The 14,408-nt window shown below is 44.4% G+C and overlaps 1 protein-coding gene across 1 annotated transcript; it reads right to left on the reverse strand.

The window, feature by feature from the left end:
- Positions 1–1,836: 1,836 nt before the first annotated feature.
- Positions 1,837–14,064, reverse strand: LOC147894401 (protein REDUCED CHLOROPLAST COVERAGE 2-like). The gene is made up of 23 exons (XM_087384389.1): positions 13,430–14,064; positions 13,001–13,062; positions 12,721–12,813; positions 12,485–12,557; positions 11,763–12,254; positions 11,545–11,612; positions 11,297–11,428; positions 10,983–11,024; positions 10,366–10,887; positions 9,790–9,950; positions 9,186–9,708; positions 8,990–9,052; positions 8,748–8,849; positions 7,869–8,189; positions 7,614–7,706; positions 7,425–7,526; positions 7,212–7,316; positions 6,947–7,080; positions 6,619–6,802; positions 6,228–6,359; positions 5,994–6,106; positions 5,825–5,912; positions 1,837–5,720 (listed from the first exon to the last, which is right to left on the reverse strand). The coding sequence occupies exons 1-23, from the start codon at positions 13,497–13,499 to the stop codon at positions 2,709–2,711; spliced, it is 6,687 nt and encodes a 2,228-aa protein (XP_087240515.1). The 5' UTR covers positions 13,500–14,064; the 3' UTR covers positions 1,837–2,708.
- Between the last annotated feature and the right edge of the window lie 344 nt (positions 14,065–14,408).

Consider the following 14,408-nt stretch of genomic DNA (forward strand, 5'->3'; position numbering starts at 1 on the left):
CATCTGGCAGGATATCATTTACACTCTACGGTCCACCTAGGAGCATGGGACTCCTGGCTTCAGGGCGACTATTGAGAGGCGTGCTCATTTCTGCAAGGCTTGGCGTGCAAGTGTTTTCTACATCTTCACTTGGCGAGGGATTCGCTGGCTGTATAGTCCCCCCACTTGGCTATTAGCCCCAGTTCCACAGATCCTCTAGGCAGTGAGCTGGGCTTCTTTGGAACAGGCCAATTTTCTTTCAGCCTTTTCCGGTTTTTTCATACTCAGCACCTTCGGGGCTGTTGTCTCGTATGAAATCTTTCAAGCCTTAATAGAAGGTTCCTTTCTATGAAAAAAAAAAAAAACAACTACAGCAAAAATAGGCACACTTAAAACGACTACTGAGAACTTTGTTTGTTATACCTCTACACGACAAGCATGTCATAAGTGAAGCATTTTCCACATGGCGTGACATGTTTACAAGCGAAAAGCAGATAATCGACAAGAACTTCAATAGGTTCAACAGAAGTATCATGCCATGTGGAAATCATAACATAACAACAAACTCACTGCCCATGACAACAGACGACAATCTTCCAGCTATTGCTACTAAGTATGACTTAAACATAGAACTTCAGCCCGCAGTAAAACTAGAACTGCAACAAAGTACAACAAATTTCACTTTCATTTCAGTGCCAAACAAAGACTACTACCATGAGCTCCACAAATTGAACACCAAGCAGGGGTTGCTCTTAGAGGATATAATGCTAAAAAAATGATTGAACCCAAACGAGCCACTCTACTTGTTCTTGTCAACACACCCATACTTCGAAGCACTAGAAGACTAGCATCATGTTAAAGGGAGCCTTTTTGCACAAGTTTGAGAACTAAAACCTATCATTAGAGTGTAGATCTTTTATCTCATTCATTGGGGACAAAAGAGCTCCTATTTCTGTCCTTATTTTTTATGGCAAATAGGAAAGAACATTGAACTATCAAAACATCTTACTTCACCACATTGTTTGGGTTGAACTTGTTGTTCGGTCAATGCACCCCTCACCTTACCCTAGTAGTCCATGTTTATGTACGATATGCTTTAAAACATTTAATCGAGTGAGCAAAAGAGCAAAGCAAATATGTAGAGTTTCGTGTTTGATCAATACACCCCTTACCTGCCCTAGTAGACCGAGTCAATGTAGGATATGCATTAACATTTAATGGATAACCAAGAGAGCAAGGCGAAAATACAATGAAAACTATCTAAATAAATGAAGGAAAAGCTTACAAGAGTGTGAGAAAGAAATAAGGCAAAACTAAATAGATAAGCTATCTACAGGCTGGCTAACCCGACCAAATTGCAAACAAAGAGAGCAAGTAAAAAGGCAAAGCAATTAAAAGAGAGATAGAGCAACCAAGATGTCCAAGAGAATGGAAACCTATGGGCTATGATTACACAAGAGAGCATGATTGACTCTTACAAACCAAGGAGAGCCGGGGCAGCAGCAGGGACACAAACCGACAATGCCTTTTCATATATCCACAATGTACAAGTTCTTCTGGAAAACTGTAATCCATTAGCATGTACTCACAAAACATGTGCCCCTTCGTTAATTAGAGCAAGTCACCCATACATTTACTCAACTCAAATCCATTTTAAAAACTAAGAGAACCATGTACCCTGTGTTTGTACCCCTGAATTCTATTTACTTGTACTAACAGAAGGATAGGTTTGGTAGTAGTAGACTTAGAGAAAAACTAATAATTGTGTCATCTGTCAAGGTTGAAATTGGGTAAAGTGCCATTAAAAAAGGATAAATGGACAGTCAGATTGACATTCATTTGCTGGGGACAGTCAAATTGGCAAAAAGAGTATAGATTAAACCGAGAAGGCAAATCAATGGTACAGAGCCTGACATCAACTAACATTGCCTGAATTACAGACTCTTGAAATGCTACTCTGCGTACTATTATCTTGCTATATGACCTTTTATTGCCAGGTTAATTTTGCTTTGCTGGACAGCCTACATAGGTCTAATCAGGCTTATTGAAGGTCTAAATGGGCTGCTGCCACCACTGAAGAATAGAAGCACCCAAAACTCACTATTCTCTAGAGGTACTTCTGCTTCCAAGCCACCTTCTTGCTGATGTTCTGAATTATAATAAAAAAGACACTTCCCTGCTGCTGGGCTTATTCCGGTGAAAACATGGCAAAACCCGTCAACTTAAGTCTACCTGACAGAGTTATCACCTGACCTCTGATAGACCAGCTTTGAAAAAAAAGGGTGCTTCGACTGGTCAGTCCATCACCATCTTCAGCTGGAGGCAGAAATCTTGACGAGATGTGTACTCAAATAAATGAATGCAATATATTGTCACAGCAAAACTGAGCCTGAGGTTCCTTCGTGGGTGGGGCGGGTGAGGGGGGCAGACAGTGGGGGAGAAAGGACTACAAACTCTATGGAGGTGGTAACACCAAAGGAGTGCTTGCAGCATAATCAGAGTAGTAGAGAGATCAGGCCCATTGTAAGGGAAGATAATTTCTCACCTCAAACGTATAAGCTCCTGCAATGAGAGAGAGACTAAATCTTGGGGATTTTCTCACCTCCAGCTGTATGCTTCTGCAATGTTCTTGAAGACTGAGCAGTTTTCTTTCTCAGCAACATGAACCTCCATATCTCCTTAAGAACATGTATGCTTTCTCAGTAACAATTTCGAACCTGCGTATCTCCTTAGCGAACGCGGACCACTTGTGGCTGTGCCACAGGGAGACATTCTCCACTTCCAGGTCTCGATGTCCCTTCACTTCTCTGAGCTATGCTAGTATCCCCATACGTGGTTTTGTACATTTGTGGGTTCCCATTAACACCCTTTTGACGATAAACGGTATGTACCGTCCCCTTGGCATGCCTTGCTGGTTGACACCTTGACCTTCTACGTTTCTTTGTTACCAGAGTAAACCCATCTCCTCCATTACCCTGTGCAACCTCATGCAAATTCCCATTCTCCCCTACACCACTGTCACTGCTAACATCAGAAATCTCACTGGATGCATTCCCATTTTCAGCTTGTGACTCTTCTTTCACAGAAGATGGGTTGTCTTCATCCACAGGCTCTGCTGTTGACCCCCTTTGATCTTCCTGATGTTGATCTTTAACTTCACCTTCACCTTCACCTTCACCACTTGGATCTTCCAGGTGTTCGTCTTTAGCTTCACCTTCATGCTCCTCATTTGATTCACCACAACCACTAATTTCACCATTACCCAGGTCACCTTTCAATTCTGACCCTTCATCTTTCAATTCCGCTCCTTCACCTTGAGCTGCACTTGAGTTCCCCTCTGTTGCAGTTTTATCATCCAAGCTTGCCTCTATCTCCTCAACTAAATTTTCAGAAGCTAGACTTTCAGGCCTGGTACTGAGATGTGCAGATACTTCGACATTTTCAATTTCGGACTCTGTGTCACTTTCACTCACGACATCAGCCCAAAGTATGGAAGAGTTCTGATTTGAGCACTGCGTTTTTTCTAAGTTATCAACGGAAACTTCCAAATGTTCTTGTTCTTTCTCACAATCATCACTACTGCTGACTAGCTCCTGTATTTGTTCATCATCCATTTGTACATCACTTACCAAGTTGTCTGCCTCAGTAGCATCAGGCTTGGGTTGAGACTTCACATCATTTTCTTCATCTCGGATCATACTGGTGCTCTCTTCAGAATTGTCCAAGGAGGCCGTCTGTTCATTCTTGTCCTCCTGTGGTTCGCAAGAGATTTCGCCGGGGCCGTCACCCTGCTCTTCTTTGTCGCCCAACTCCATTGACTCTCCGGGAGGCTTTATCTCGAGCTGTGAGGCCAATGGCTGAGAGGGCAGCCACGTTTTCCCAGGAATGAACTCAGCTGCATTAGGATTCATGGACTTACCGGGAATGAACTCCACAGCATGTGGATTCATCGACGCCAGGAGGTTGGCTGCTGCAGAAGGACTTTGAATGGGTACTTTACTGTGGGTACCATTAGCAGAAGCCAACTCACTGGAATGCTGTTTCCCAGGGGAAACTGAGCGTGAAGTGGAGGCAGCGGAGTTAGAGCAGCCAGGAGAACGGGGGCTGTAGTTCATCTTCCCCGCAGCAGCGGCGTGCCGAGTAGATTTCCGGATGGGTGTGAGAGCCATGGTAGTAGTATGCGAAGGAGGAACAGTGAGGGGATGGGGAAGAATGCCGCCTGAGGGTGAAGCTCTCCCATCCTTGATGGGAGTGACTGCCACAGTACCGAAAACAGGAGCTCTGGGAGCTGAATTAGGAAGTGGATTGAAGGGAGCAGCTGCAGCTGAAAGTTTTTTGGGAACATCGACGCTTTCAGTTGGATTGCAGGCGGGATCCGAGGGCTTTGTCTCGTCGCAACATTCCGCATTTTCTTGAATCTCATCTGCACTGCCAGCTTCCGAGCTGGAGACCTGATCATCCATTGATGCTACGGTAGCATTCTCCGTCGTTCCCCTCGACGTTATACTCTCCTCTTCAATCGCTTCAGCTTCGTTGCAGCGAGAATCCTTTTCTGATTCGACGGGTTGCTGCTCCGTAGCCATATCAGGATCAGGCTCGTCCCTGCGTTTTTCCAAGGTGTCATCCTCCTCAGCGCTTGCAATCTCACTCGTACCAGACAAACCGTCATTCACTGCTTCCGAGATCAACTTTGGCTCTCGATCTGTAGAACAAGCTTCACTCGGAGAGATCAGGGTTGCCCTTTGATTATCATCTGCCTCTTCATTTCTTTGAAGCACACGAACCTCAGCTAGCTTTTCTGATTTTGGTTCTTTCTCCAGAGATACATGGTCCACTCCTTCCGAAGGGAGATTCGCGATACTAGGCCTTGAGACAGCACATTTCCCTGGTGGAGCTAGCGCTACTTCTTTATAAGAAGGAGCAGATTTCGCCAGTGTGGGAGAAATTCCAGGATTTGAAGGTGCGACTGATACTGATACAGTCTCTTTCGGAGTCACGATATTTGTTGCAGGAAAAGTCGAGGCCCTTACCTTCCCATCGACGTCAGGGGGGGCAGCGACACTTTCTGCAGCTGTTGAGGACGATGGAGTAAGAACAGGTTTTGTGGCAGGCAGACTAGAATTCTGCTGCTCGTCCAAATTGATCTTGTGGGGAGGAGTCAAGGGAGACGCAGGTTTACCATTGACGGAAGCCTTCACAAGTTTTCTGGCAAGGTTTGTATCAGAAGCGGTGGCACTCCTGGGGGATGCAAACGAGCTACTCGCTTGAGAGGCCATACTCTTACGCTTGCTAGCAGCACTGCCTCCATTCGAGTTGTTCCCCTTGTATCGTGCAGGCTCTTGGACACCCCTCGGTACATTATTATTGACTGAGTTGGCAGTCAGCTTCGCAAGAGCAGGTCTACGATGACCCAATCTTCTAGTAGCCCCTGATGAACTCCTCCCTCGTGGGACTGCTTCCTGCCATCCTTCATCCTCATCATCCACGTTCTCTTTCCTAAGTGAGTTTACTTGGGGATTGGGAATGGAGTGTGCATCTTCACCGGTGGATACATTGCTACTGGGCTGGAGAGCTGGCACCTCGGAAGTAAAGAGGTTAGGCTCTACATGGTTTACCTCCACAGGCTCCAAATCTCCCTTCTCATCCTCTGCTGCCAAGTCTCCTCCATGACCTTTGTTCACCTCACTTATATCAGTTGGAGAAGAAATTTCCCATGTATTTAGGCTTCCCTTGCCCTTCGACTGCAATTAAGGAAAAAACATGAAAAAACAGGCTTGAGAACAATGCAATAGGAGGACTATATCTGTAAGAACATAGCAGGACCAGGTGTTAGGTGGCATAATACCTTAGTGCGGCGAGTCTTTTTCTTCCCTTCTAAGTCTTTCCCCTTCATTTCCACATTGGCATTTATATAATCTAGCAAGTCTGAAACACTGTCAAACAGAGTATCTTTTGTAAGTTCCAGGAGGATTAACTCTTGGGTTCATATCAATAAAAGCACAATGGAGAGGTACCTGAGGTGGCCTTTACTAGCTATAGAAGCATCTGGCTTGGGAGTACCATTCCGGGCAGCTTCCTGCTGCTCCAATGCCTTTGATTCGAAGTATTCAAGCCATGCAGCGGCATCCTGTGATTCAGACATAAGAAAAAAGTTTCGTTATTACTCTATGGGTATGCTTAAAACGAGTCTTCATTGCAGAATAAAGTTAATATGCATTTATTGTAACCTTCTGAATGTAGTAGGGTACCTGAGTACGGAGATCATCAGGACCAAGCTTAGCTTGCAAGATCTGTAGAGTCGTTTGCTCATGTTGAACGCTAAGTGTATATGCCTCCATTAAAGACAATGCAATTGCTATAGCATGGTAGCTTGCTGCAGTCTGTAGCATGTTTAGAGAGAGAGTGTTATATCAATGGCATTTCACAAAACAATGCCCTATGCTAGGATGGAGCATATATAAAAAAGTTCAAAAGAGAGATCCATGAGCAATGATCAGTAACAACAGAAATTGATGGAAAACTTATCTAAACAATATTTGAAAACACCAAGTTTTGTAACTGTAGGCATTTCAATCTCAGAAATTATGCAGGGAAGCTGATATTGAGCATCAGGAAAATTGGCAAAAAGAAAGAACATACCTGTATGTGATCAGCTCCAAGCAGTCGCTGATTGCATTTCAGTGCCTCGTGTAGATACCGAAGAGCAACATGAATATTCCCAAGTCCCTCCTCCATCATAGCAACATTTATATATGTTGCAGCCGTGTTTGGATGAGAGGGACCACATGTTAGATGCAAGAGGTACAAAGCACGATTGACATACCTGCAAATGTGAGGAGCAATTCAAATTTAGAAATAGTACTTCCAAAATTCATATGTTCTTTATTTCAAAATATGGCATACTGCAGAATGGACTCAAAAAAAAATTTTCTGGTGGTAGACAGTTTTCATATAACAACTATCTTACTTGAGTGCAAGTTCTGTATGCTGGAGTCTGTAATAGAAAACTGCAAGATCTCCATAGCTTTTCATTGTATCCGGATGATCTAATCCAAGTTCTCGTTCATTGATGTCTAAAGCCTTCTGCTGATATATTGTGGCCTGTGCTTCAGCCATGCCAGTCTATCAGGAATATTGAAAAAGCAATACCCATGCATATCAATTCAAAGCTATAAAATTTGGGTGTTCAACTATCAACGCCCATGAAGATAAACAATGGATCACAAAATGACCTGGTTAAAGTCCCCTGTGTGGTACAGAACAACAGCAAGAAGACTGTAAGCACCAGCAGTCATTCTGTGATAAGGACCGCAGACCGCAATAAGCTTGCCAAGTGCCTGCACGTCAGAAAACAATCAGCAAGTTATTTTGATCGGGCTGCAATGTCAATTAATGCCTTCACACTGTAAAATTCAAATTCTCTCTGCTCACAAGTGAAAAACTACCTTTGTTCCGTAGTTAACTGCATCATCCAATTTGCCCTTATCAAGTGCAGTCTTTGATGATTCAAGAAGAGTGCGTCCATCAGCTGATGAGCATGCCACTTGCTGAAAAAGACAACACTGTAAGCGATGTGCACATCCACATGCAATCCATTGCTCATTTGAATCACTGTGAAAGAGACAACAAGTTACCTTGTACACAGGTACCATGCTGATGACATCAACTTTCTTGAAAGGGTTTGGACTCTCCATGTCATAATCACGAGGAGCCAATTCTATACCCACCTGTGTGGAGAGCAAAAAGGGACACCACAACAGTCTGTCCTTTTTAAGTATTTGTCATGCAATAACTCACTGAAACTACTATGTCCAAGCCCTTGAATGAAAGGCAATGAATCAAGAAGACAAACATCAAAGGAAGTCTGAAGGCCTTCAGTTGACAGAAACCTTGTGGCATAGGCCCCGGAGAACAGCGAACTTCCTGAGCTCAGGGCGCACATCGTTTTCAAGCCTCCATCCAAACCTTTTCTCTATAAAAACTTGCAGCCACTTCCAAACGTTGTTACTTGATTCATTGGGGTCAGTTCGCAAGTCCTCTTTTGGTGATGTTCCAAGCATTACATTCAGAGCTGCAGCAATTCCAGCTGCCAAGTCAGAAACGTTTGGAACAGCTGCAACAACAGCTTGCAGCAGGTGTTTATATGCACGGATGACCATCTCATGAATGCAGAGTGATTGTACATGAGGAAGCTTTTCTGCAAGTTCCACCTGATAAGACAAAAGAGTAAAGTTCAGATCACATGTTAGGCAATACTTCAGCTTCAGTAACCAGCAATGCAACATTGACTAGGGACTTAATGAAGGGTAGACAGGGCAAGAGTAGTATGTGTGAGCATGTGCAGGAGCACGCATCGGTCTGTGCATACATGAGCAACAGTTGCAGGTACGGCTGTGAGTGCACGTGCATGTACGTGAAGAAATGAAGTTTGCTAGAATTCCCTGCAGATTCACGTTATGTTTACATAAAAGGCTTATCTTTACTCGGGGTCTAGTGATCTAGGAACAAAAAAACAGGATATTTTCACTTAAGGTTCCTTGAAGGTGGGGCCAATATATAATTCACCTAAAAGTAAAGGCACTCGTGATCATTATGGAGGAAAATATGGAGCACAGATGTATTTCCCTGCATGCAGATGAAAGAATACTCCTACATTCTGATAGGTAGCTTTTTAATTGATCTTTCAAGTAGAAATTATACATTGTTTTTTTAATCAACTTCAGATTGCAGTCAGCACCATCGTTTCATACATAAGGAACGAGACTCACCACCCGACCCAGAGACCGCATTCGTAAGCCTCGAGTGTGCATGAAATCTGTTAGTGTGCGCCCATCCACTGGGGATAGTTCTAATGATCCAAAATCGGCAACCTGCTCGGAAGTAATAAATCAACCCATCAAACATATAAATTGTAGGCTTGAGGAAAAGAGCATATTGCAGACATTACGTTGGCAACACATTCATGATCTCCAAGGAATACAGCATCAACATAAAGAAAAGCAAGCGTTACCAGCTTGGGCAAAGCCACCTCCTCGTAATATTTCTGAGCTCCTTCAATCAGGTCAATCAAAGACTGCAGGAACATAAAGCTCATCAGAAACACAATTTTAAAAAAGCACACAGTAATACGCGTTTACTATACTCTCACCAACGTGATTTGTGTTAGTACAAAACAGAAGAGTGGTTTTCTAAGCTTTAAAAAAGACCTTGGAATGGAGCCCTGTCTTTGAATCTTTCAAACGACTGTATGCACCCTCATTAATTAAGCCCTCAAGTTCCATCTTGTCGTCAAATTCATTCTTGCCATCTTTGGCTGATGCATTGCTATCATCAGTCTCGGAGCAAGGTTCCACTTCTGACACAATAGTTGGAATATGAAGGTTTTCTTTGTTACATATATCGATGTCATTCTTTCCGTCTTTGGGCAATTCTATCTGCTTCACAGCACCCTTTGCATTGGAATCACTTTTACTTGTATCCGAAGATTTTTTGTCTCCTTTCTCAGCTACAGCCAGGGATTGCAAATGTTGCACCCAACATGCACCAAGCTCCCAACGCAAAAAATTGTCCTTTTGAAAATTTTCTGTCTCTAAATCTGACAGGCTTTGGTCCAGCACTTTATTGACCAAGGATCTTGAAGAGACCACTTCATCACACTCTACTGCAGGCCGAGACGTGGGTCCCGCAGCCACCTGTCCAGGCATTACCTTGTGCAGAAGAGTTCGAAGGCTGCAAAAATGCATCAACGGTTAGCTTGACACCAAGCAACATCTATTTAAGATACAGCAAACTTGAAAATTTTCCATTTACCTGTTCACATTGAGAGCGTTAGCGCCTCCTTCAGGTTGATCTTCAATAGCAATATCATCTGGTGAAGATTCTGTTATGTCAGTGTCACAGCCTCCTGATGCTTTCACGAGTACAGTAAATCCTTGGTGCCGTACAATGATAACGCCCAGAGTGGCAATATCCTGCAGGACAAACAACCGAGTGAATTCTTTGAGAGCACAATAGTGAGCCAGGCTAAGTCCAAGCACGGCTGTAGCATGCTGCAACAACTTTCACGTCACAAATGATGGGAGAGGAGAAGAAAAATGACAAAACAGTTTTTAAAAGGCCATCAGCAATTCTCAGGAACGATATGATGCAACCAACTATTCGACAAATACGAAACACATCAAGCTCAAAAATACTAATTTGATACACAGATGCAAAAGAGCATGCCTTCCAAGCCAGGCTTGAAGGCAGTATTAGGACAGCTGGAATGCTTTGAAGAATTTCAGATTCCACAGATGAAAGAAACTTGGGCAATAAGACGTTTTTAAAAGAACAGTTGCTACGAAACCCACAAACAAACCAGCAACGACAAAAGCTTTGAGAGCATACATGAACTGTGGTGCTTTCGTCAGCAGTGATGCCCTTCAGCAAATTTCTTTCTGCCAAGTCCTTGAACGACATTCCAGGGGATTGGCTCCCATCAAGCTTAGCAGGAAGCTTTCTGCTTGCATTTGGGATGTCTCGCGTAACGATGATCTTCATATTATCTTGAATTTCTTCATGAGATAGACATGGGTCATTTTGCCCAAGTCTAATGAGCGATGCTCGATTAAGCTCAACAACGGAGACAGCTTTAACAACAGCAACATCGACGAACAGACTATGAAGAAGAAAAGCCTTCCTATCGCGAACTTGCCGTTCTTCAGCTGTTTTGCAAGGCATAGCAGCAAGAATGGCAAATTCTCTCGCCCAAGGTCTTGTCGCACTGCTTCCATCCCTTCCTTGGCCGCCACCATTGCCGCCCCAGTTCTCATCCTCCACTGGAAGAGGGGGAAATGTGGATGGTGCATCTGCAGATAACGGTGGCACCAACCATGTGTTTGCGCGGAAACCGAATGGAAGATTTCCAAACTGTCGAAATGGGTCAAGAAAGAGCATATGATCAGCTTTGAGTCACATTATTCTCACTTCCGGAGACAAAAAATTCACTAAGCAAGTTGACCCACCTTATTTCTTTCTGCAAAAGCTTTCATAAGATCCTCGTATGCCTGTAACATCCAAACAGCGAAGATTTGAACCAAAGACTGATGAACTATGCGGAAAACTCAAATACTGCCCTTATGGAATCAAAAGAAAAACACCCCAAAATGGAATACACAGCAGACAACAATACACAAAATGCTACAACAAGACAGAGATGCGGTTAACGTGGCAGAAACATCCATAGGAAGATAACTACAAATTCATGAAACTAAAACCTTGCTAAAGCCTCACAATCCGGAATCACAATAGCTAAGGTTGAAAAGAAGAGAACACAAACATTGGCAAACGCCTTGCTGAGCTTTTGAAGCAAATTGACGAGGTTGTGGCTCAGAATCAACTGCTTCCCCATACTATAAAATCCTCTCTTGGACGCTGTGACAGTCAGCAACTTGCCATTGCACAGCCTAACCTGAAAACAGACCCAATTTCACAGTCAAGAGGAGCAGATATGCTGATACAGGTGAAATTTTGTGGGCAGTTACAAACCAAAAGGAAAGAGGCAATCCTGGTGATTCATGTCCTTACGTCTATTGCAAAAAAGTCTCCATCCGCTCTACTTTCCTCCAAGTGATGCTTTTTCGTCCTTCTCAAAACTTCAAGAATAAAATCCAATACAGACACCTTTTCAGCAATAAACAATGAGTACTAGATAATTGAAAGCAAACACTATATACTGAGTAGAATCATGGCAAGAAATAGGCAGCTATTCCATGTGCAATATTCAATATTGAATGAGAGCTTACACTGTATGGGGGCTGTCAGATGAGAAAGAGAGAAGAACTCGTAAAAACTGCCGAGTTTTGAAGGTGGACACATCCCTGTCATGTCTCCTTTTTCTGTGGCTTCTTTCGCAGCTGCCATTGCAGCTGCAGCCTCAGGCTTCTCTGGTAAAGCTCTCTCATTCTGAAGCTTGCCTCCAGTGACGACCTGGTTTATTTTCCTCTCTTCAAGAGCTGCAGCAGCTGCTGGCTTCTCCACGTTGGTTTTTGGAAGGTCCAGCTCCCCCGCTCCAGTTGTTGACCCTTCAGTTTCATCCTTCAATTGCCCACCATCAGCTACAGTCGAGCCGTCCAACTCTGTAGGGGTATCAGTTGCCTGAGCTAATACATCTTTACCAGTCCCATGAGCTGGACGAGGTTCAGAAGGCTTTCCAGAAGGGCCGAAAGAATTTGTGCATGCCACGATATCAAGAAACCTACGAATATGGGTGATGGATTGCTCCTCAGTGTATTCATCTGCCAGGACAGAATCAACATAATAATACTAAGTAATTAAGGCAAAGGAAAACGCTGGTGCTCATCCCATCGCATGTGCAAGGAGCGCGACCCATTGTCACACTCTCATGCACACTTCCAAAATGTCATCGAGCCAAAGCATCGTACTCTTAGAGGCCTGCCTCCAACAGATGCCCGGCCAATTCGCAGAACGATTAAAGAGCTGCACAAACTCTTAAGATTCAACTCACCTTCAACAATTCTCAGGACACATGGCTTCAAAACTGCGACCTCAAGGGAATCCCGCAGGTTACCACCTCGAACCTATCAAACATTAACCACAGAAGATGCTATAAGTGTTTCGACAGCGGCGACATTGAGCAAACCCAAAATAGGAACATCGTCGTCGGCCTCTCGTAAACGAACAATTGAAGGTAAACATACAACATCGATCGGTATGAAGTGCTCTTGTAGCTATGAGCCTCACCTCGTGCGAGAAGGAGTAGTTCGTAAGATGGCACGTCTCGATGTTCACACACAGAAGCCGTCGAACGTCCAATATCCGATCTGTAGAAATACCCTGGAGCGAAATATGTATGATACGGGGCATCATCAGGTGTGGGTTCAGGGTTTTAGACAATCGTGAGCATTTGAGGATAATCCGGAGTTGCTGCGTAGTTGAAATGTCCCATGCTAAGACTGCACCTATCAGAGACTGAGTTGCATATGAAAGCGAAGATTTGAGACAAGAATTCAAACTATCTCACCTTCAAAATAACTTGATTTTCGCTTGGAATAATCACAGTTATGTCGAGCACCACGGGGAGAACTGCGAAGCCACACGAAAAGAACCCATTTCGATTAGCCTCGACGTAGAGGCCCGACATATAGCAGAATTAATCGGCTTGAAGGACTACGAGGGCAAGCCGCATGCATACGTTCACTCACGCACGTTGTGTAAAAGCTTTTAATTCATCGAGTACAGAAGAAAAGAAACAACACTTTTGTACGTGACACGGAGTAAGGAGACATTAATGAAAGCTGCGCTATTGTATTCCGTAAATGCTCCTTTCCCAGTGCTTCATTGCAAGACCGCAGTAAGCCAGTACGAGAGGTATCAATGCGAGACTCGACTACAGGCGGAAAGTAACAAAATGCCATGTCTTGCCGGATTTAAGTTCGAGGCTAAAACTCACTCTTCTCTTCTTTCTTCTTCTTGTCGCCCTTCGACTTGTGAGTCTTCGTCTTGCTAGTGCGAGGCGCCATCCAGCATTACTAGAACCCGCACGTTAAGGATAAAGCGCTCCGGGAGCTGAGTTCACTCACGCGTCCAAAGTTATTCCAGCTCGCTAGTCACCCCCGCCGCTAACATGAGCCGCTCTACCAATCCGTGAGTCGAGAGGTGAACTTAATGGCTATGACCTGTTATCCGTTCGAGAAGCTCCTTCCTGAATACATCTACGGTACAATACTCTGTGGCTCAGTGGGAGCACGGGACCTTAGCCGTGAAGAAACGGGGCGACCGCTGACAAAAACCGTCTGTACTATTACAGACGGGGGCAGGTTGCGGATTGCCGAATTTGAATGTGGGTGAGGATTGAGGCAGGGTGTTTCTGAGTCGGAGGGGAAGATACGACAGGCCCTGGGGGAGGGAGCTGAGGAATAGGTAAAAAACTGGGGAAAGAGGGAGCGGAATAAACAAGGAAGAGGGCGAGGAGAGGAAGAGATGAGTGAGTGAAAGGAAAGGAGAGGAATGAAGGGGAGGAGCAAAGAGGAGGAAAAAGTGGATAAGGAGGGATAGGAAGGAAGGGAAGGGGCAAGGGGAGGCAAGAGGCAGAGAAAGGGAGGGGGAGAGAGGGAAGAGAGGGAGAGGTGGGGGAAGAAGAGGTAGTATAGATATGTAGATAGCTTAAGGAGAGGTGGTGTAGAATGGGGAGGGGATATGAGAGATAGGAGATAGATAGGATTGGGCGAGGTGTCAGGTGTGTGGAAGTGAAAGGTTGAGAGTTTTGGCGAGAAAGCTTTTATGGATGGACGATATCGCTCCTCCATTTCTCCTCTCTTCTCTCTCTCTCTCTCTCTCCAGTCTCGTCTTCCTCCCATGTTGGCCAAGCAGATGCACATGTGGCTCCATCAAATACACCCACCACAGACAGACTCTCTCTCTCTCTCTCT

Source organism: Dipteris shenzhenensis, chromosome 14 (genome assembly GCF_047967505.1).
Source record: "Dipteris shenzhenensis isolate YYH24624 ecotype China chromosome 14, Dip_SZ_1.0, whole genome shotgun sequence".
Lineage (NCBI taxonomy): Eukaryota > Viridiplantae > Streptophyta > Polypodiopsida > Gleicheniales > Dipteridaceae > Dipteris > Dipteris shenzhenensis.

Excerpts from the sequence above, each read along its gene's own strand:
- LOC147894401 (XM_087384389.1), bottom strand. The coding sequence starts at position 13,499 with ATGGCGCCTCGCACTAGCAAGACGAAGACTCACAAGTCGAAGGGCGAC. Across the intron at positions 12,814-13,000 it reads AAAATCAAGTTATTTTGAAG|GGTATTTCTACAGATCGGAT; the intron begins GTGAGATAGTTT and ends ATTTCGCTCCAG. Across the intron at positions 12,558-12,720 it reads ACTACTCCTTCTCGCACGAG|GTTCGAGGTGGTAACCTGCG; the intron begins GTGAGGCTCATA and ends AATGTTTGATAG.